The following is a 23,936-nucleotide window of genomic DNA, read 5'->3' on the forward strand; positions in this document are numbered from 1 at the left end:
GTTATTTGGACGGCCTTACAGGCGTAAATCATAGCAATAGACTAGGAAGAGTAAATGTCTACACTACCAGGGCACACTAGTGATATTCACTGCTGTTAAACTCAGCAAGGACTTCAGTGTCAGCTAACTTGAATTAAAAGTTAGTATCCCAAGTGTTGTTTAATCTACCCCTAAGAAGGTTAGATAGCCGCACCTGAATTGACAGGATGTGCCAGTGCGGAAGAGCCGAGCCAAGGATAAAGGGGGTTTTCGTTATCCGGACAGTGTACAGATCGCACGGGATTTAAATGGCACTGGCTGAACGATCGGGCTAGGTGTAGGGCACATGCATGAACATAGTTGTATCCCATACATTAAAGTGCATAATGGTGAGAGGTGGTACAAGGATAAACCCTCAGCCTTGAACCATTGGTCAAGTAGTCTATAAAAATGACAGAACAAACCATCCAAAGATAGCAAACTAACTGGGATAGATGCTGCCTTTGTCAAAGGACACCCTGGAGTAACTCATTCAGCCACTGAGTGTATTCAACAGAGAACAAAGTCAGGCTGGTTTCAGCAACAAAGCAAGAAATCTACTATTATTTCATGCTATCAACTCTATGTCAATTCTACTGAATCCTGCCAGGGTAGATGAAGGTGATGGAATAGAGGCCACACTGACAAGGAACACTGTAAAATATCATCAGAGCTGTAGGCTGTTGCTTAACAACACAAAGTTAAAAAGGGCCCAGAAGAGAGCATCTGCTGGAGTGGCTAAAAACACAGAAGAGATCAGTAACTAGCGACTAGGAACTTCTCAGCCCTCGCGACCACCCTGCTTCTTCTGTGAGCGTGAGACCCCAACGTCAGCTTTAACGCAAGCAATGACAATGAAATTGAGTAAACGACTTAACGAGTGTGCAAGGAATCTGAGCGAAGGAAGGCTCCTAGCAAAGCTGGGGATGCTGTCGCACTGGAATTCAAGTATCATCCCGCCTGCTTAGTTGGTTTATACAACAGAGAGCGGGCCTACCTCATTGCCCTGAATTAAGAGCAGAAAACAGAGTCGACTAGCAAGGACATCTGCCCAATTGCCTTTTCCGAACTCGTCATCTCCATTAATGATACGAAGGCTACAAGTGGTGGGACGAATCCAGTTGTATTCAGGCTTGCAGATTTAGCATATCTTTATAAGCAACGACTTCAGCAACTTGGTGTAGAATCACCAGACGTGAATTCAACGAGGTTGAAAGAGCAGCTGCTCTCCCGCATACCAGAGTTAAAAGTGCATAAGAAGGGACGGGATGTTCTGATTGTATTCAAAACGGATGTAAGTTCCGTTCTGTCAGAGGCTAGCAAATACAATGAAGCCATACACTTAACTAAGTCTACTGACTTCATTTGAAAAGAAATGCTTAATCACAAGTTAAAATTTGACCATGAATACCATGAAAAGTGTCAGGAATCCATTCCGCCAACACTTCTTCAGTTTGTCTGTAATATTGAACATGGTGCGGACGTCAAGTCCCATTAGAATCATGGCGTATTCCAATCGGATGTTGCAATAGCACAGTTACTGCAGTATAACTGCTTCACAACGTATAAAAAAGGAGCAGCAACGCACAGGCACTCTAAAGATCGTGAGACTCCATTTGCATTATATATCCGTTTGGTAATTTATTAAAAAACCAGGAAGAGACAACTCATTGATATCCTTTATGGGAATGGGATTAGCATATTTTATTACGGGGTATTGGAAATAACTGCACAGCTAGTAGTGCAGCAGCTAACAGGAAGAATCGTTCAAAAGGTATGGGACTGGTACCCAGAACATCCAGAAATTTATCTACTGGTGATCTGCTCTCCTACTGCACCTATCTTTGGTCAGCCTCTCTTAGGAATTATGGGAAAATCGAAGCATTTGACAGGGTATGGCACAAGTCTTTGCTTTCTGAAATTCCTTCTAATGGTTTCTCTCCTCTACTTCTATGTGGATGTCGGGCACAATAGAATAACCCGTTGTAGTAGCTTTTTCTTTCCTCACAGCCAAATTGTGAAATACTTTGTCTTCTTCTGTCTCGCTTCATAAAGCTAAAGCTAGTCTTCCGGCTTCTTCGTGGTGTTGATTAACATTTTCTTTTTTCCTCTAAATATTTTTTTTTCGCCCATCAGGACCACCTGTGCCCAGGTGGGCTATCCCCCCCCCCCCAAAAAAAAAATCTATTCAGAAAGGAGAAAATAAAGCAAAGCGAGTGAGAAAACATTTAATATTTAATTAAAACAAATGCAGAGTGTGAGATACAAGATACAAGCGTGTAGTGTCGCTAACAGTGTTTTTTTTTTCATCTGCTCCAAAGAAATAGTTTCTAGTCTAACATAAACACCACCACATAACAACGGACTAGGCTCATCAAAAAACAGTGTTTCAAAGTCTTAAGTGACCAGTTGACCTCGATTAAAACTACAAGTAATAGTCTTAATGACAAGAATGATAATAATGACCTTATTCTTTATTATTATTATTCTCTAGAACCTGAGAAGTCCGAACCTCCGAGCCAAAATGACATGAGGAGGCTCTTGGTGACCTCCGTCCATCTGGTCCTTTGGTCGGCTGCGTTTGTTTCATTCCGCCATAAGTCAGGGAAAGTCTAATTGTTCACTGGCTTTGACTGGTTATGTGATCAGTCGTATGATAAGCTTTCTTCTTTTTTTTTGGGGGGGGGGGGGATCACTGATTCGAGACGTAGGCCAAAGCAGTGAAACAGTGAATCGGTCAACACAAGGAGGAGAGGACTTCTCGGAGCTGGTGCTTCATACAAGATCCACAGTCTTATTATACTTATAAGGAAAATCAGAGAAAACTGTATTTGAGGCTCTTGTACGAGGCAAAGAAAAAAACAGTAATGATAAAAATTGGAGGATTGAACACGATAAGAGAGATTGTGTCCCACCGTGTTAACGCTTGTCCCCTCGTGTAGTCGGGGGCACACAACCTCTGCCTTAAATAATATATAATCAGGGCAATGATAAATATAATTTATCTTTGGACCTGTTAATTAAAATCTAGTTTATATCTGGCAACAGTGAAGACCGCACTGTACTTCTCAAAAACTCATTCATTACCAAAAAAAAAATGAATGCTAAAATAAACGCACTTGTTGGGCCTTATTGTCATATCTCCATTGAGGTCCCCGACACACGCCCTGCGGCACCTCTCGCAGTGTCGGAGGGCGGTGATGCATATCTCGGAGGGGTTTAGCTCGCTTGTGGCATCTACTAGGAGCTTCTGCCTACACTAACTGGCACTAAGCAAGTTTCCTCTAGGTTTTTATCTGATAAAATAAATAAATAAATATATATATATATATATATATTTATATATATATTTTTATATATATATATATATATATATATATATATATATATATATATATATATATATATATATATATATATATATATATATATATATATATATATATATATATATATATATATATATATATACATATAAATGGTTGTGAGGAACTGTCGTCACAGTGTTGTTACGAAACGAAGACCAGAAATATTGTTCCAGTAATTCGCTTCATTTATACAGTTAGGTTCCTGTATCACTAAGATCGACACCCATAACTCAAGAGCTATTGGGTTGATCGTACTTATGATTATTTACCACCGTTTGATAAAAATATTTTGACGTCTGATTGTCTGTTTGTCACGAATTACAGTTGAGTGTGTTGATAAGATGTACCAGCTACTATGCTTAAACTATACATCAGCATTGTGTGAATATATCCTCAGAGGCGAGAACTTCGTATTTTGACTTAACAATTTCCATCTGAATATTTGTGAAATCACTGAATATTAAGATAATCGCACTTCGCGTCTCCCAACTTCTTACAACCCCGTGCCATGTTTGCTCTGGACCAGATTCTAAGACGATTCACCAACGTATAAATAACTAAAAGACACTCTTTGCTATTTTATCTATATAAGTAGAATGTGTTTTAATCCAGCTTAATGATATAATGAAGAAGATAGTGGTGGTGGCAACTAGGGAAGCACTAAACATGGCAGCAAGCTGAAGGGCCCCCGTGGCGGCGCGGGCCGCAGCTCAGCAGTGATCCAGCACTGGGACCCGACGTCGACAACACGGGGGCCTTTCTCACGGCGTCGTTCGTTCGTTCGACATCATCTTATCCCTCTTACTGTGGGTCAGGAAGCGCTCTTCACGAGGGATACAACGTGATACTCACTTAACAATTACAACGACTCGGAAAGAAAATGAGAATTCGATTCGGAAATAAGGAGGATCCATCCTCAGAGGCAGGGATTGGTGGTATGTGTCTGTTGTCTGTTGTGGGAAGAGCTTCACTGATTCTGGGTCTTAACTTGAATTCCTCTCACATTCTCTCAAGGAACTCAGTGCATTTTTTTTTTAATTGTTATATTCTAATCTATGTACAGCCATTTGGGTGATCTACTAATTTAAAACTGGCCCCAATGAGCTGCAAGTTTGATGATCAACAAATTGGCTTTTTGTGCCTTTGATCTCCAAGCTCTTTTGGGGGAAGCGTACACTCAATATTGCTTCTAAAGCTGTCATTGAAATAAGGATTGCAGCGTATTTATTTTTTAAAGGATAGGATTGTTTATCGAGCACTAAGTGTACAGAGTAACTAATGCAATAGGAGGCACAAAAACTGCGCTATCCACACCAATTAAAACAAATTTAAAACATCAAGATTCACTAGCGAGATAAGAAAAACCAATCATTTGAGCAAAAGGCGTTAAACGTGTCCAAGCGTAGGCTGTGTGAAGCGGTGCGTGGGCTGAGGGGGGTGTTGCTGGTGTAGCCTCCCGCAGGTTGGTCGTCGCCGTCTGTCTTCAACCTAGGATCTCGCGTCGCACTTTGTTTACATGTCGGCCACGCCTTCCTCCTCTTCATCTTCTTCTTCCTCCTCCTCCTCCTCCTCCTCTTCCTCTTCTTCCTCTTCCTCCTCTTCTTCTTCATCAGGACCTGGAGGTAAAAGTGGGGCTTCACCTGTTGGAACGACGCCCTCTTCCTGTTGGGGCTGGAGCATCATAGTCTCCCCAGAGTCAAACAGCGCTTCATGCTGAGGCTGAGACTCATACTGGGATGAAGGCTGGAGGCCAGGCTGATACTCCAGCATGGGTTGTGGGTTAGAGGAGAACTGGGACTGTAACATGTACTCAGACTCAGACATAGCGGAGGAAAATTCGGAGGACATATGCACCTGTTGCTTGACAACTGATTTAGAGGACTGCTGAGAGGACATTACATGCTCTGTGGACATGGTGGATTGTTGAGTGGAAACGGCAGACTGTTGAAGGGACATGGCAGATTGTTGAAGTGACATGGCAGACTGCTGGGAGGCCAAGGCAGCATGATGAGCTGTGGTGTCAGCAAGCATTTCAGGGGGAATGTTAGCCTGAAGGTCAGTCATATCAGCAAGCAACTCTGGAGGAATGTTAGGTTGGGTGTTAGCGAGGGTGAGGTCATCAGGGAGGAGGTCAGGCACACGCTGGGTAGTCGGAGGTGCTGCACAGGAGATGGTGAAGGTAGAGGAAGAAAACAAAATAAACAATAATTAATAAACAAAAGAAGAAATAATAATCTGAACCTTCCAGACCCACAGGGAGAGTACTGCCTACCTCATCACCTCCAATTAGTAGGAGCTCGTCAGGTGAACTAAACGAAGGGGAGGATTATTAATGACAGTATTTCCCTGTCCATAGAAACAGACTTAGTATTCAATGTGTATAGATAAATAAGGTAGTTCTTTAAGGTGAGGTTTTTGACCATATAAGTGTAGTGAATTGAGTAACTGTAACGACTAACCATTATTTGGTGCTACACATAATACTGATACGAATGGCAGTACCGTAGTTAACTAATCACGATGAATCTGTTGGTCTATATATATGTATATATATATATATATATATATATATATATATATATATATATATATATATATATATATATATATATATATATATATATATACAGTATTTCATGTAGATCCACAATGAAAACGTGGATAAGATAAATCTTGGTTAAAATACGAACTTAGCTTTCGTCTTTATTCAAGACATCTTCAGAGGCAACTGAAGAGGCAACAGTTGCCTCTGAAGATGTCTTGAATAAAGACGAAAGCTAAGGTGCTCCGTTGTTTCCCTTTTCACGTGTGATTTTATCAAGATATATATATATATATATATATATATATATATATATATATATATATATATATATATATATATATATATATATATATATATATTTATTTATTTATAGACCAATGTGTGGAACTATAAAAGATTGTTAAGCTGTTCTAAGGATCAATAATACATAGAATAGGGTTTAGTAAATTTTACTTTTGATTTTAACTCATCCCTGTGGGTCACCGCAAGATGTTACAAAACGAAAAACAACAACAAATAAATAAATTAAAAAAACTTAGGAATCAACTCATGAATTTAAGGAGAAATAAAACATTAAAACTGAAAGCTCTTGAAATGATGACATTTGCAAATAAAAACACGAATGATCAGTATGATTATTATTGCAACAAAACCTTAAAAAAAAAAAAAAAAAAATATATATATATATATATATATATATATATATATATATATATATATATATATATATATATATATATATATATATATATATATATATATATATATATATATGTAATTCGAATAATAGCGTCGAACAAATAGTTAAATGCAAAACAAAAGTAGAATTATAACTCAAGGAGTGAATATGTAAACAAGAGGGACAATGAGCAGTAAAATGAGAGATTCAAACAGGGGGTAACAACAGACAGAGGTAAACAACAGACAGGTGTAAACAACAAACAGGGGTTAACAATAGACAAGGGTAAACAAAAAACAGGGACAAACAACAGAAAGGGGTAAAAGACAGACAGGGGTAAACAATAAACAGGGGTAAACATCAGACAGGGATAAACAGCAAACAGGGGTAAGCAATAAACATGGGTAAACAACAGACTGGGGTAAACAATAAGCAGGGGTAAACAAGAGGCAGTAGTGTGTGAAGTTTTTACAAATAATCGGATTAATAGCATCATGCAAAGGGGGAAGACTACAAAGATGATGACAAGTGAAAGATAGACGGTGAAAGGGAGATAGAGAGAAGTAGAGGGAAAGGGAGAATGTAGAGATGGGGTAAGAGAGAAAGAGAAGAGCAAGGAAGATGAAGGCAGATACAAGAAATGCGGGATGAGAGAGAGAGAGAGAGAGGGGGGAAATTCATAGGGAAAATCCAGGCCATTAGGAGGATACGCTGGCTCTGTTTACAAGGTGCTTCATGACGTCACTACACGACAAACTCAATAAATGTCCTTCTGGTAAACAAAGTCGTTGATTGAAGAATACACGCAAGTGATATTGGTGCGCTTTTGTTTTTAATTATCAAATATGCGTTATTAGTGAAGGAAATTTTGGCGCGCTTTCTAAATATTATCTAATAAGTGTTACAAGGGAAATTTTGGCGTGCTTGCTCAAATTTATCAAATGAGTGTAATTGGTAAATGTTTATAACGTTAGATTACAAACACAAACCTATAATTTCACCAACATCTGTATATTTATTTGACTTCGATATGTTTATTGTTGATGGAAATTCATTCAAACACTTTTTTTTTTAGAATATCTAGAATCTCGGACACTTTATGTTTGTTGTGTTGTGTCGTACGGTCACCACACACAGTAAAATAGCAACACACTGATGCTAGCACACTTCTATGGTGTTGCAGGAGCACTGTGAATGTTCTGCAAGATTTAATTGCAAACTGAAGGCGACAATTTAATGCTTTTGATATTTTACCCACTAAAACTGCATTGTTATAAAATATGCCTTTAAATCATATTTTCACACTTAATTATTCTAATAAAAAATCATTTTAGAAACTGTACTTGGAGTGTATTAAGTTGTAAAAAATATATTCCACTTGACTTTTGAATGTAATTACTGGCTTATCATGCACGAGAAAAGTTTACATTCTATTCTACATATCCACTGGAATCTTGCCTCTGAAGAAGTTACAAATCTAGCAACATTCACAGTGGTGGGAGGAGGTCAGAATAAACACTAGGATGTGGTCGTTACCTTAATCCTATACTACACCCTCGTGCATGTTGAAGTTCCACCAGGATTTGGGATTACTTAGGATTTACTTCAAAAAAAATAGAAGAAAAAATTAAACCCTAAAAGAATGGTTAATTAGTCTAGGAAACTATATAATAGTAAATAAAAAATCCTAAATCCTAAAAGACTGGTTAAATACTGTAGACTCTATAAATCTATGGTAACTTAACTGTGGAAAAAAATATTTAAAAAATTAGTTAATAGAAAATATTCATATGTATTTGGGTTTCTAAAAATCTATTAATTCATAGCAAACAGTTATTTTATGAGACGTTTTTTATCTACGGCTGAGGCTTCGGTCACACACACACTCACACACGCACTCATACACACACTCAAGTTATGCCCTAATGTGCTGGAGCTACGTCGAAGGAATGGTAATAGTTGGGTAGGGAAAATGTGTGTGTGTGTGTGTGTATGGACAGTTAGCCACACCGGCCTACCTACCTTGCGATACTCCGGAGATGACCTGAACGGGTCGGCCATCAGGACCAACTCGAGTGCCGGTGACGACAGTTGTGACTTCACCCTGCCGGGATACAGACAGAGCGTCAGCCGTCACGTCATAGAGGGGTGTTTTAATAAGGGTCGTCACACACACACATACAGTATGTATATTAAAGAAGTACATCAGGCAAAGTAGCGCATATGTGCCGTCATTGTACCATAGTAGTGAGGTACTTTATGGCGTCACATTTCACGTAACATGTGGTGTTATTCCTTCACACACTTGGGGATAGAATAGGGTGTTGTGGCGTCACACTTCACGTAACAAGATGTATAATTAGCTGTTCCAGACATTGCATACCATGGGGTGTTGCGTCACATAACAACATGAGGTTGCAGTGCGTCACATATCACGTAACATAAATAATTGTGTCACACTAGACATTGCAACACCCTGACACGTTACAATCCACGTTTTGGCAACCCTGACTTAAAAGAACATTACAGTATTCCAGTATTTCGTACATAAATCCGGTTTACACAATGTAGATAATGATAATACACAATAGCATGCAAGGACAGTAAAATAACAAATCAAATGCATGAAATGGGAATAAGATATAATTTTTATTTTTAATGGGATTTTTATGTTCTTGGAAATGTTTTATTTATTATCAAGGCAGATAAACTTGAGATGAATTTATTTATTTCTTAAGGAGGTAGAGGGGAGGGGGTGTACGCAGCCGGGGGGTTGTCTGTGTCAGGGGGTGCGGGAGTCGGTCATGTCAAAAGTGGTAAGTAATCATGTCACTAGATTTGTAAACATATATCATAACTTTAGCAAATTACACATGTCAGTGCTTGTCACCGTTGATTTACAGTCATGTCAACTCATGACACTACTGATAAACACTTCTTATTTCAGTTCATGTCATCCCAGCTGGCATACGCTCATGCTGTTTCATATCACGGGTATAGAATCATGCCATCACTTGTAACCTAAGCACATATGCCAACTCATGTCAACATTGGATCCCTCATTTTTCCAGCGGTTGACCACTCATGTCACCTCACATCACCACTGGGACGACACTCAAGTCAACACAGAAATAAAACTTATGTCAACACTAGGAAACACTCATGTCAACATTGAGATAGTACACGTCATCACTAATATAGCATTCATGTCAACACTGAGATAGTACACATTTCAACACTGATATAGTACTCATGTCAACACTGAGATAGCTCTCATGTCAACACTGATATAGCACTCATGTCAACACTGAGATAGTACACATTTCAACACTGATATAGTACTCATGTCAGCACTGAGATAGCTCTCGTGTCAACACTGAGATAGCTCTCGTGTCAACACTGAGATAGCTCTCGTGTCAGCACTGAGATAGCTTTCATGTCAACACTGAGATAGCTCTCGTGTCAACACTGAGATAGCTCTCGTGTCAACACTGAGATAGCTCTCGTGTCAACACTGAGATAGCTCTCGTGTCAACACTGAGATAGCTCTCGTGTCAACACTGAGATAGCTCTCGTGTCAACACTGAGATAGCTCTCATGTCAACACTGAGATAGCTCTCATGTCAACACTGAGATAGCTCTCGTGTCAACACTGGAATAACACTCATGTCAATACACGGGGACAACACTCATGTCACTATTCCATGTCGCGTCAAGTGAATAGTGTCACATTGTAGCTGTCAAAATCCAAGTTGACGGGGGAATAATAGTCACCATCGGTTACACACAAGTAACGCCATCTCGTTTAAATTTTACAATTTACTTATAAAAGTCGATTATTTATATCTGCGCGTCATAAAGTATTTATTTTATTATTTTCATACTAGAGGAATAGAAATAATTATATGGATGTCACTTTAGAGAAATACTTATTGTCATGCGTCGGTTTTTTCTCCTATAGAGTATATATATATATATATATATATATATATATATATATATATATATATATATATTTATATATAGTATTATCGATGTCGGTTTTTATAATAGTAGAGATAGTAGAGTATTAAAAGTATATAGTTAATGGTTTAATGTGGGTTTTTCGAGGATTCTGTTTCGCGTTTAACTTATATACAAAAAGTAGTAATGTGAAAGCAATGTGAAATATGCCACCTTTATAATTATATTGTGAGCATCCTGCCAACCTTTAACAGAATACATTGTTGAAATAATAATAAGAAAAATGACAGTGATAATATTAGCAGTAATAGAAATAGTAGTACTAATATATACTTAACGTGACTACATATAAGTTATTCTTTCTTTATATAAATTATTTCACTTTTAAGCTTCTCGTCTTAATTTTTAAATGATGTTTAATTATAAACACCTTTCGTTGGTTTTAACGTAATTTTGTGTGGGATTTATGCCTGTTTTTATTTATTTAATGGACATTTTAATTATTAATTAGTGTAGTGAGACATTTCTTTTATTTAACCCAATACTCCCAGACAATTTATGTGCCTGATTTGGCGCTAAGTAGCTACTGTACCGCACTTATTGTTTGGCGTCTCGTAAGCCAGTTGTTGATGTTCTTGTGATACTTACTCTGCCTTCACCCAGCTGTGGTCCTCAAGACGTACTGTGTTATTACTGCCGGGAAGGTGTGGCTCAGGCGTCCCACAGTTACCCACGTGTGTCGCTCGTGTTTTGATTGTTTAACTTTAAGGAGACATATTAGGAGTTCACAGTTCTGTAAATGTGTGTACAGAAAACTGGTTACACACACACATTTACATATAATACATACATACATACATACATGCATACATACATTATACATACATACTTCATGTAGATCCACAATGGAAACGTGGACAGGATAAATCTCGATAAAACCACACAGGAAAAGGGAAACAATGGAGCACCTTAGCTTTCGTCTTTATTCAAGACATCTTTAGAGGCAACTGAATTTACATTGGCATTGGAGTCATGAGTTAAGAGGTGAGAGAAAATTATTAGGGATTGAAGAAAAGTGGTGAAACTTAAATACAGTAGGAGTTGACTGAATCTGGGCTCAACCAGATCGCTTCATCTTATCTATCGTTTTGTTTTTCTTTGTTTTGCTCCCTCGGGTCGCCAGACCTTTGTATTAGTATTGGTCTACTTATATGGTGCTGCTTATTATACTTCTTGGGAAAACAGTTTAGAAATGTATAAATCAACATGTGTCACAGAAAGACTTCTGGTTGAAGCAAGTTTGATTAGGGAAATGAATTCTATAACCCTTAGTGATGGTCAGTACAAAACTGATAATATGTCACATAAATTTATTTGTCGGTGGCCCAAGGTTAAAAATGTTTTGAAGGCATTTGAGGTAGATGTAGGATAGATGATTAGTGTGTCTCATATTTTTTACCTGAAAAGACAACACGAGTTATGTCGCCCATTTTTATAAGCTCTTCTTATGTTTGCGGTGGTGGAGGTGTGTGGATTAGTGGATCTCATGTTATTGATCTGACCTGATGTTTTGTTAGGTCACCCTGTGTTTTTATGCCTCTCTCAGTCCCTGTAAATTCAGTTGCCTCTGAAGATGTCTTGAATAAAGACGAGATCTAAGGTACTCCATTGTTTCCTTTTTCCTGTGTAGTTCTATCAAGATAAATACATACATACATACATACAGGTTAAAAACAGCATCGTGCGAACCCTGAACGCCTGATAAGACTCCTTAACGCATAGAGTGAACAGTTCGCTGTCCTCTTAGACTCGTATCGTCATGCTACACGGAAATATCCTCTTGCTGTTAGAAATATTCTTAAATCCTGTCCATTGTGAGGTTATCCATTAATGCGGCGCGACTGAGTTACTGAACCTTAGTTCGATCAGTCACGTTGGCTTAGATCTCTTGTAGGAAGATGGAGAACGATCATGTGTAACGTGACATAACCGCAGACACCTACAGGTTTTGTTTACCTGTGTCCCCCCACACCGGTTGCACCTACTCGCTGACTCTCCATCATTACGAGCCAGCTTCGCTACATACTGTACATGTGTCGGGAACAAAAAATATACTTAGCGATGGGCTAGTAAACAGAGGCCTTGTGTTATGAAGGAAATGAGATAATATGATATTAACCTTAATGTCTGGATTACTGGACAAAATTTTGTTACAACTGATTGAGCTTAAATTTGTAAGTTTCAGGAGAGCCTCGGGGGGGATGCAGCGTGTGGTGGGGAAACAAGTCTGACACGCCAAACTCCTGCAGTTGTCTGGTATAGCACTAGGACACGTTGACAAGTGCACCATGCAAAGCTAACGAGATATTGGTCCTGGCATTAGTCACACGACCTCCTTTGTACAAGACAAAACTCCCTTATGTATTTTGGCAAAAAGTCTTCCGAGAAGGACTTTCACTTCGATGGTTGGTCAGAAGTACTCTACGTCACGTTGAAACGTTAGAAAAAACATGATCTTGCAGTGACATCAATAACAAGTGAATCCACGAGTACAGTCTTCATTTGATCAGAAGCCTTTCTATCACAAATGATGGCGAGTCTTTGTGTTGTGAATGACTTGATCAGCGCCTAGTACTGAAATATGAGCGTCATCCTCTTAACGGTGCAGTGAGGGATGGTCTCGTGTCTCCGTCCAAGTGGTATTGGCATACCTTCTTAATTCTGCGAACCTTTCGCTTGACCACCTTGCGGCTGCTGCTGCTCTGCTCTACCTGCTGCACCTGGCTCACACTGCTCACTGACTGACTAGACGACTCTTGGCTAGAGACCACCTGCTGCACACTAGACGACTGCTGCACGCTAGACGACTGCTGCACGCTAGACAATTGCTGCTCGCTAGACAGCTGCTGCACGCTAGACGACTGGGAGGCCTGACCAACTTGAACGCTAGAGGACTCCTCCTTAGCGACCTGCTGGCTAGCAACCACCTGCTGAGCGGAGGACTCCCCGACACTCACCTGACTCACGCCATGCTGGGTGGTCATCTCAGAGCTGCTGATCTGCTGAGAGCTGTTCTGCACCGCCACTTGCGAGGAGCTCTGCACGATCACCTTCTGAGAAGAGCTGTGCATGGTCACCTGCTGACTACTGCCCTGAGCCTGTACTTGGCCAAGACCCCAGTGCTTCTGCGACTGCATAAGAAGCCAACAAGCAGTGTCAGTTAGTATCTCAAGGCATCAACGTGCGGTTGTGTTTGTTATGGTTGTGGAGACGGCCATTACTTGTCTCCGTGTTGTTGTAGTTGCCCCGGGACACAGGCCGCGAGCTCTTCCGCGGGCGTGTGTCAGTAAGCTTGTTGTTAAGGTGAAGCGGCTTTTGTGTCTTGCCCAACACTGTGTGTTGGGACGTGTCTCTCCGGGAGTGTACATGTTATTCTCTATACAAAATTGAGTTCTGTAACATGCAGGACTAGACAAAATGTGTTTGTGTGTGTGTGTGTGTGTGTGTGTGTGTGAAATTTTGATGTACACTACGTAATGTGTGAGCTGTACTAGCTAGCACAGAGCTACACGTTAGAGATGCCAGAACCTTGTAGCGTTATAGTGTGGAGGTGCAGTAGAGGTGTTACAGCCAGACAATAATAATATAGTCATTATCAGTATTACACACAGCCATTATAATTATGATTAATAAAGAAAATAAAAAGATGAAAAAAAGAGAAATTGATCTTTTAAGTTGAGAGACAAAGATAAGAGGCAAGAGTTATTACCTACAGTACAGTACAGTATGGCATAGTATGGTAGTAGCTAGAGCGTTATTAGCGTTAGTCTCACCGATTCAAAGCCGCGGGGTACTGGTACAGTAGTACCGATGGGCACTGGCTGAGGTGGGGAAATAGTTAGCTGTACCTGCTGGTTAGGGACGCCACTTGCCAGGGGGGTGGGCATTCCTCCCCCGCCTGTCCTCCAGGGGGCGCTCCTGCTGGGTGTTGGGGCGGGGCGCACGCTGCCTATTGGGGGTGCCCAGTCCTTGGTGGGGCGTGCTCCAAACCCAAACTGTCGGATGTCGGTGCTGGTGGTGGAGAGAGATATGGCAGTATAAGATGAGGGTACAGGAGAAAGATCACCTGAAGATTAGCCTGTGTGTGTGTGTGTGTATAATAATAATAAACGGTTTATTAATAGAGTTGCAGCCGGTGGCTGAAAATATACAAACTTACATTTGCTTTAGACATAATGATATGCGTTGAATACATTTACAGCTCTGTACTGTACATAAATCAGGAGTTGTTTATTATTTTAACAATCGATGGGATGGTGCTATTCTTATATCTATCGGTGCGGGCTCTTATGGGCTGAATTTTGTTGTAGTGGCGGACTGCTCGAGGTGGGCGGGGGACTGCCGGTGGCAGGAGGTGGCTATGACGAGGATGGTGCAGTAGTCCACTGCCAAACCTTGCTAGTGCTTGGTGGTGGAGGTCACTGACGGATGGCATTTCCACGGTGGAGAGAGCATTGATGTAGCCGGAGTAGTCTACGCCGAGCATGATGTGTGTGTGTGTGTGTGTGTGTGTGTGTGTGTGTCTGTGTGTGTGTGTGTGTGTGTGTGTGTGTGTGTCTGTGTCTGTGTGTGTGTGTGTGTGTGTGCCTGTGTATGCATGTGTGTTGTGTGTGTGTGTGTGTGTGTGTGTGTGTGTGTGTGTGTGCGTGTGCGTGTTTGTGTGTATGTGTGTGTGACCCCCACCCCCACCCCCCCCACCCCCAAAGAAATAGTCAAGCCAACATTGTACCCTTGATATGTATAATAATTTACATGAGTTGGTCAGAAAGAGAGAGAAAGGGAAAAAAGGAGGTATAGTATCAAACGAGACTCACGGCATGGGAGCCCCGTCCTCAGTGCCAATGGAGACGAGGGCAGGGACGTGGCCGTAGCCGTAGCCCTTAGGTCCGTGGCGCTTGGCGTAGCACAGCTTGCAATAGATCTCACCGTCGGGGGCGTCGCACGAGAGCATGGAGTCCAGGGGACGGTGGCACTCGCAGCAGTTGTAGCAGCTTTTGTGCCATTCCTGGGGAAAGGGGAGTAAGTCAAAGATGGGTGACGGGTAATGCATTCGGTCGTTTCAGTCCTATTTTAGCAAATATGACCTTTTATGGCACAACAGGAAGTTGATAAAGTCATTCCATCAGTTGTTTGGTCAACATTAGAGTAACATACACGACCTCGTCTGGTGCATCACCAAAATTCTTAAGATCATCCCATTAGTTGAGTCAATCCCATCAAGGTAAACACGACCTCTCGCCTGGCACAGTAGAGGCCAAGGAGTAAGTGTAATCAGCATAGTAAACATGACTTCATTTAATCACTTAGTTTTTTACTTGATGTTAGTAATACATCCGTATAGGTCAGGATAGGTACAGTGGTTGACGGTGGTGAGACTCAGGCGAGGACAGAGAGAGAGAGAAAGGTTAAACATGATATATTAATATTGAAATAGTGTATCTAACCATTAAAGTACAGGTACAAAGTGAACAATAACAACAGTATTGACGTGGCTGAAACAAGTAAGAGCTGAGACACTATTAGTGACATTTAATAAATACTAATGTCAGACTGTCAGAAGAGAGTAATTATCAGGCAGTTAGGACAGGGAGGGAGGGAGGGAGGAAAAGAATGAGAGAGGAATCGAGGGAAGAGGTAGGAATTAACAAGGTTGTCGAGGTGTCAGGAAAGGTGGGCCACCATGGGCAGGGGCATGTACCTTTCCTCGGCAGGGCATGGACTCGGCCTGAAAGACGGCTCCGGCGCAACGTGGACAGCGGGCCTGACCCTCCTTGGCTGCGATCTTGGTAACGTCGAGCACGGTGAAGGCGGCACTCGTCACCAGTTGGCCTTCACTACTCAAGTGAGTAAATGCGTCCTCCCCTCTGACGAACACACACACACGTCATTATATATAGTGCACACACACACACACACACACAAACACACACACACACGTGCACACACACATACAAAAGCATTATATCGCCTCTTAGTGACTTAACTATATAAAGGGATCGTTCAGAAATATCTCCTCTTGAATTTGTTTTATAAAATCATACCACATAACCTAACCTAACTTTACGTAATCATACCAAACCCAACCTAACCTAACCCAACCTAACCTAACCTAACAAATTTAACCTAAACTACCCAACCCAACATAACATAATCCAACTTAACCAAACCCAATTTAGACTAACCTAACAAATTCCAACCTAACCTAACGTATTCCAACCTATCCTAACCTAACCTAACCTAACCCAATCCCATAAACGTGATCTCCCCCTGATGTGTCATGCTCAGTCTAGATTATTTTACCCTTATTGTGGTGCTACTGTAGAGATGCAGTTAACATCCACAACATGAAGCTAAATCCATATGACGAACATGTGTGGCTGAATCCCCAGGTACACTGAAACTTCCATTTAACGGACTTTATGGGAGAGGGTAGTCCGTTATGGTCGAGGTCCGTTAGTCGTGAAACTTCCATCTAACGGACTTTTGAGGAAGATACTCCGTTAAATGTTAAACTTTCGTCTAACGGACTACTCTCTCCATGTAGTCCGTTATATAGAGATCCATTAGATGTGAAACCTCTCATCTAACGGACTATTATATCCTATTAGATTATTTTAAGGATTAACCATAATAACGTTCAACTCACGAAATGTTTTCTGGCACGAGGACACCGCCAGCACCAGCAGCGAAGCCGTAGCCCTTAGGTCCGTATTTCTTGGCGTAGCAGAGCTTACAGTAGATGTCACCGTCAGGGGCGTCACACAGCACCATGGAGTCGAGGGGCCGGTAACACTCGCGGCAGGTGTAACACCGCTTGTGCCATTTCTGTTACGGGGGAGAAACAGCGGTGTTAGTGGTGGTGTCAGCGAGAACCGATGGTGGCAGTGGTGATGTCAGGAAGACCCGGTGGTGTCAGTGGTGGTAGTGTCGGGGAGAACCAGTGGTGTCAGAGAGAGCCGGTGGTGTCAATGGTGATAGTATCGAGAGGAAGCCTTGGTGTCAGCGAGGGCCGGTGGTGTTAGTGGCGGTGACAAAACTAACCGATGGCATCGTGGAGAACGGTGATGTCAGTGGTGGTAGTGATGGGGTAATGTTAGTGATGGTGCCAGGGAGAACCAGTGATGTCAGGGAGAACCAGTGGTGTGACGGAGAACCAGTGGTGTCAGGGAAAACCAGTGGTGTCAGAGAGAAGCAGTGGTGTCAGGGAGAACTAGTGGTGTCAAGGAGAACCAGTGGTGTCAGGGAAAACCAGTGGTGTCAGAGAGAAGCAGTGGAGTCAGGGAGAACTAGTGGTGTCAAGGAGAAGCAGTGGTGTTAGGGAGATACGGTGGTGTCAGGAAAAACCAATGATGTCAGGGAAAACTTGTGGTGCTAGGGAGAACCAGTTGTGCCAGGAAGAAATAGTGGTGTCAGGGAAATCCACTGAAGTTATGGAGAACCACTGGTGTCAGTGAGAACTACTGTAGTGTTGTCAGGGAGAACCAATGGTGTCAGAGAGAATCAGTGGTTTTTGTGACGTATTAGACTACAGTATGGGGAGCTGGTGGTAGAGAGGTACCGTTCTTGCCTTGTAAGCAAGATGTCACGGGTTCGATTCCCGGACCGGCGGAAGTTGTTTGGACACTCTTCCTAGTCCCCTTCGTCCCTGTTCACCTAGCAGTAATGTAGGTACCTGCTGTAAGTCGAAAGTTACGAATTCGTATTCGGAGACAAGTTGTTGGAACTTCCAATAACTTGCTTAGACATAAACCATTGACTCTTCAGGCTTCTACGCCTTCGACTCTTCAGGCTTCTACGCCCTTAACTCATGAGACATAAAGCAAGCATGAACTTAGCATGCTTCCCTGTTGGGCGCTGTAAACGCTTCTGCGCTTCACTTTACACAAGGATGTAGGGGAGTGCCCAATAAATGAAAAAAAAAGACTACAGTACAAAAGGAACCTTAAATAATTTTATTATTAATTATTATTATTATTATTATCATTATTATTATTATTATTATTATTATTGTTGTTGTTGTTGTTGTTGTTGTTGCATCAAAATTAGTAAACTTTTAAATGCGTTGTCTGTTTTTGTTTATTTTCTTTAAAATTCTTGTCGTCTCAGTTAAAGGAGTGATGACTTGGTTATTTAATGCTTATTGTTTATTGTTTGCACGATAAGAAGGAAGAAGGAAAATTAGAAGAAAATCTATGGATATAAATAGCAAATTCATAGAAGAAAAGGACAAAACAGCAGAAAAATGAGGAGGAATAGAAGATGGAGAGGACAAAAAAGAATAAAAGTAGAACAAGACTATAAGAGGTAGCATAAAAAGAAAAACAAAAAGACGCAGACGACACAGACAATACATCGTGTATCCGACCTTCGTGAGCAACATGGCTGTAGTGCATAGCACATAATTATACTGTACACTGTATAAAGCTAACCAGATGGTCTATGATAACTGTGAGAATAACAGGATTGTGAAACAATATTTTGGGTAGAAAAAATATAAATAAAGATAATAGAATGGTAACTTAATGGTATAAAGAACAGCTAAACAAAGCTAAAGAAATTATGCGTGGCAGAAAGAAGCTCAATAAAGCGTGTGAGAGGGAGAGTGACACGCACCTTTCCGCGCGACAGTCTTTCTTCGGCAGAGAAGACCTTGCCGCCACAGCGAAGGCAGCCCTCCCCGGGGGCAGCGGGGATGGAGGTGGTGTCGATGGCTCCTGAGGCAGGGTTGATGCCAGTCATCTGTGAGGCTCCACCCCTGCAAGGTAGTGTGACAGGTAATGTATGTCGTCACGCGTCACGCACCAGTCTCACCAAGACTTATTACACGTTAGTGATAGTAATGCTTGTTGCCATACGGCACAGTAGTACTTGTCACATGTCACTAACACTGCCATTCTGAGATGGAGTCAACTTGGACACTTTCCCAGCAAACACACTCTTAACCCTTTAAGGATGATGGTTTCATCGACAGTACACATTCATTAGATAAAAATTATTCACATATATCATCAAAAATTTTAACTTACGGAATGTTCTCAGCCACGAGGACACCGCCGCTGCCGGCCGCGAAGCCGTAGCCCTTGGGTCCGTACTTCTTGGCGTAGCAGAGCTTACAGTAGACCTCGCCGTCAGGAGCGTCACAGCCCACCATGGAGTCGAGAGGACGGTGGCAGTGGCAGCAACTGTAGCAGCTCTTGTGCCAGCTGCGGCCCCTGGCGTGCCTCTCCTCAGCCATGAAGACCTTGCCGCCGCACCTGGGGCAACCCTTACCCTCCTCAGCCTTGATCTTGCTCACGTCCATCCGAACAACGTCAGCTTGCTTGGCCATGTTCTTGTCCTGGCCACCACTGTCCACAAGCACCCAGCGTTAGTATGCAAGTTGTGTTTCCCTCTTGTGTTGCTAAATCTAAAGTACTGTATTTTATCACTGCTTGTATTACGCGACAAATGTTTTTCCTTTTTGGGTCTTTGTTTGACAATCTTTTTAGAATAAAAAGACATTTTTAGCTCCGTTTTAGTACCGGTGTTATATTATCATACATACATGTACTAGGAACAATTTTATGATCGTTTTGAAACAGCTGAACACATTTTGACACAAGACCCAGCATCAAGGCCACCTCTTAATGGCTGGTGCTTCGTGTGACTCCATCACCTACTTGGGTAATATTAGATGCTTTTATGCTAACATAAATACTTTTTGATTAAAAATTTGAAAGGCAACTGTATGTTATGTGATTATATTTGGCTTGGAACATATTAATTATTAATATCTAACTTGAATCTTGAGGCTGTTAGATTAATAAACATTTCCCCTATGAATTTTTCCTTTTATATAACTTCCAACAATATTGTTGTGTGCCCAAAAAATCACCTGACGATTAGCTACCCCAGCTTATTTCACCTTAAGATTAACTACCCTAACGCTAACTTAACCTAAAATCCACGAGGCATTAAGGTATTTAATTATCAGGTGAAAAAGCTTGGGTAGCTAATCTTCAGGTGATACACAAAAAAGACGTACAGTACATCAGCAGCCTAGGGCAGCTGTGTGTGTGTTGGGGAAGTACTCACGAGATGTTCTCAGCGGTCAACACGCCACCACCACCAGCAGCGAAGCCGTAGCCCTTAGGTCCGTACTTCTTGGCGTAGCAAAGCTTGCAGTAAACTTCTCCGTCAGGAGAGTCGCAACCCGTCATGGAGTCTAGGGGGCGGTGGCAGTGAGAACAGTTGTAACAAGCCTTGTGGAATGCCTGGAGAAACAACCAACACCCAGAGTTATACAGTTGTTGTTGTAGTTGAGCAAAGTCTTCCCTTTAAGGACTTAAGGTATGGTTGTTATCTAAGACCGTTACCTGAGAAGTACAATAAGTCTTAAGCTCTTATAGTCACCTGAGAAGTACCATAAGTCTTAAGCTCTTATAGTCACCTGAGAAGTACCATAAGTCTTAAACTCTTATCGTCACCTGAGAAGTACCATAAGTCTTAAGCTCTTATCGTCACCTGAGAAGTACCATAAGTCTTAAGCTCTTATCGTCACCTGAGAAGTACCATAAGTCTTAAACTCTTATCGTCACCTGAGAAGTACCATAAGTCTTAAGCTCTTATTGTCACCTGAGAAGTACCATAAGTCTTAAGCTCTTATCGTCACCTGAGAAGTACCATAAGTCTTAAGCTCTTATCGTCACCTGAGAAGTACCATAAGTCTTAAGCTCTTATCGTCACCTGAGAAGTACCATAAGTCTTAAGCTCTTATCGTCACCTGAGAAGTACCATAAGTCTTAAGCTCTTATCGTCACCTGAGAAGTACCATAAGTCTTAAACTCTTATCGTCACCTGAGAAGTACCATAAGTCTTAAGCTCTTATTGTCACCTGAGAAGTACCATAAGTCTTAAGCTCTTATCGTCACCTGAGAAGTACCATAAGTCTTAAGCTCTTATCGTCACCTGAGAAGTACCATAAGTCTTAAGCTCTTATCGTCACCTGAGAAGTACCATAAGTCTTAAGCTCTTATCGTCACCTGAGAAGTACCATAAGTCTTAAGATCTTATCGTCACCTGAGAAGTACCATAAGTCTTAAGCTCTTATCGTCACCTGAGAAGTTGCTGAAGATGAGCCCAAGGTCACCCAAATTATATACCCGGTCTTTTCTATGCTATAATCCTCTGATAAAACGGAACATAACCACCAGTAAACTATGATTATCAGCTAAGGTCATCAGATATATATCCCCCAGTAAGCTATAATTATCAGTTGACCCCATCAATACGTATCATCGATTTATAATTCTTTCACCTTTCTCATACTGTACATTGAAGGTTTGCATAAGTACTCTATGTATGTATGTATGTGTGTATGTATGTATGTAATGTATGTATGTATGTATGTATGTATGTATGTATTTATTCATGTAATTATGCAGGTAGGTATTCGTGTATCCATGCCGTTGGTATTAATGTGTATTTGAAACAGAGAAATTGAAAGAGAGAGGATGGGGAGCTAGAGAGGGTGTGGAGAAGAAATGGGGGTAAAGAGAGAAAGAGAGAGAGAGAGAGAGAGAGAGAGAGAGAGAAAGAGAGAGAGAGAGAGAGAGAGTATATGTGTGCGTGTGAGGGAGAGAGATGCCATTACCCCCTCTCCCCGTAGATTGTGTTACATACATACGCATATATACTCACCAAAAAAATGAAAGACACACATACTAAAATACTAACCCTGTTACGGACGTTGATCTCCTCAGCCATAAAGACCTTGCCACCGCACCTAGGACAGCCCTCACCCTCCACCGCCTTGATCTTGCTCACGTCCAACACGGCAGAGCCAGGGTTCACGCCAGGCATCGCCTCCCCGCCTCTGTTGTCACGATTACGTGTTATAAAGTATAGTTAACTAATCAAATCTATGTAAAATGTAGTTATCTAATGAAATCTATGTAAAGTGTACTTATCTAAGTAAGTTTCGGTTAGGTGTGGTTATCTAAGTAAGTCTCTGTTAAGTGCAGTTATCTAAGTAAGTCTCTGTTAAGTGTAGTTATCTAAGTAAGACTGAGTCGTGTAATTTCAATACAATTTTTAAGCGTTCCTTATGCGAATTAAGTAAAATCACTCACCCAGGTGGCCATAGGTGTTGAAGTAACGAGAAGTGATTTATCATGAGAACCTTGTAAAATATATGTGGCCAGATAATGTCATTGTATAGCGTTGAGATGTATTAACACAAGTACCAAAGGCGTCGACAGTTGCCAGCCACACCAAAAATAATATTATCATCAGTAGAAATATTTATGAGCATGTATGATTAAAGTGAGTGACAACACCTGGCGTGTGTGTGTGTGTGTGTATGTGTGTGTTAACCTACTGGAGACAACAGAGACAGGAGACAAGATACTCACGGGATGTTCTCAGCAGTCAACACGCCACCACCTCCAGCAGCGAAGCCGTACCCCTTGGGACCGTACTTCTTGGCGTAGCAGAGCTTGCAGTAGACGTCCCCATCGGCGCCATCGCAGTGAATCATTGAATCCAGGGGCCGCTTGCATACCCGACACTTGAAGCACTTCCTGTGGAATGGCTGTAAGGGAGAGAGGGAGGAAGCTACCTCAGTCAATCTTATTAAGGTTGGTGGAGTTGTGTTGGGAGAAGGTCGAGAGGGAGTTTAGTAAGGTAGTGTGGAGGTGGAGGGGGAGTCTGGTAAGGTAGTGTGGAGGTGGAGGGGGAGTCTGGTAAGGTAGTGTGGAGGTGGAGGGGGAGTCTGGTAAGGTAGTATGGAGGTGGAGGGGGAGTTAAGTAAGGTAGTGTGGAGGTGGAAGGGAGTTTAGTAAGGTAGTGGAGGTGGAGGGGGGGAGTCTGGTAAGGTCGTGTGGAGGTGGAGGGAGTTAAGTAAGGTAGTGTAGTAAGGTAGTGTGGAGGTGGAGGGGGAGTCTGGTAAGGTAGTGTGGAGGTGGAGGGGAAGTCTGGTAAGGTAGTGTGGAGGTGGAGGGGGAGTCTGGTAAAGCTGTTTTCACTCTGTTTGTGTGTGTGTGTGTACAGAGAAGTTATAGTGGCGACCTGCAGCTTAATGGTCAGCGTGCTCGCCTCACAAACGAGTGCACCCAGGTTCGATTCCCAGGTAGGGTGAAACTATGGGCAAATTTCTTTACGCCATTTGCCTCTGTCTACCCAACAGTAATTGGGGACCTGGATTTTAATCGATTTGCGGATCGTGTTCCGAGGTAATGGTTAGCCAATGCAGTTGGCGAGTTGTCCGGTCTTCTTGGATTATTCTTTGACACTGGGTCGTGCAACTCGTTAACTTAGGACGCGG

General features: G+C 41.7%; 1 protein-coding gene across 1 annotated transcript in view; it reads right to left on the reverse strand.

Moving 5' to 3' along the window:
* Window positions 1-2,232: 2,232 nt before the first annotated feature.
* Window positions 2,233-23,936, reverse strand: part of LOC121854361 (muscle LIM protein Mlp84B-like) — a 45,696-nt gene continuing 23,992 nt past the window's right edge. Inside the window, 12 exon segments of the mRNA XM_042348984.1 lie at window positions 2,233-5,002; window positions 8,633-8,714; window positions 13,591-13,764; window positions 14,407-14,644; window positions 15,448-15,638; window positions 16,332-16,497; window positions 17,280-17,458; window positions 19,247-19,388; window positions 19,660-19,980; window positions 20,708-20,886; window positions 22,349-22,487; window positions 23,026-23,204. Coding sequence (XP_042204918.1) covers window positions 4,899-5,002; window positions 8,633-8,714; window positions 13,591-13,764; window positions 14,407-14,644; window positions 15,448-15,638; window positions 16,332-16,497; window positions 17,280-17,458; window positions 19,247-19,388; window positions 19,660-19,980; window positions 20,708-20,886; window positions 22,349-22,487; window positions 23,026-23,204 — 2,094 coding nt within the window. The 3' untranslated portion in view covers window positions 2,233-4,898.

Source organism: Homarus americanus, unplaced genomic scaffold (assembly GCF_018991925.1).
Source record: "Homarus americanus isolate GMGI-L3 unplaced genomic scaffold, GMGI_Hamer_2.0 scaffold54443, whole genome shotgun sequence".
Classification (NCBI taxonomy): domain Eukaryota; kingdom Metazoa; phylum Arthropoda; class Malacostraca; order Decapoda; family Nephropidae; genus Homarus; species Homarus americanus.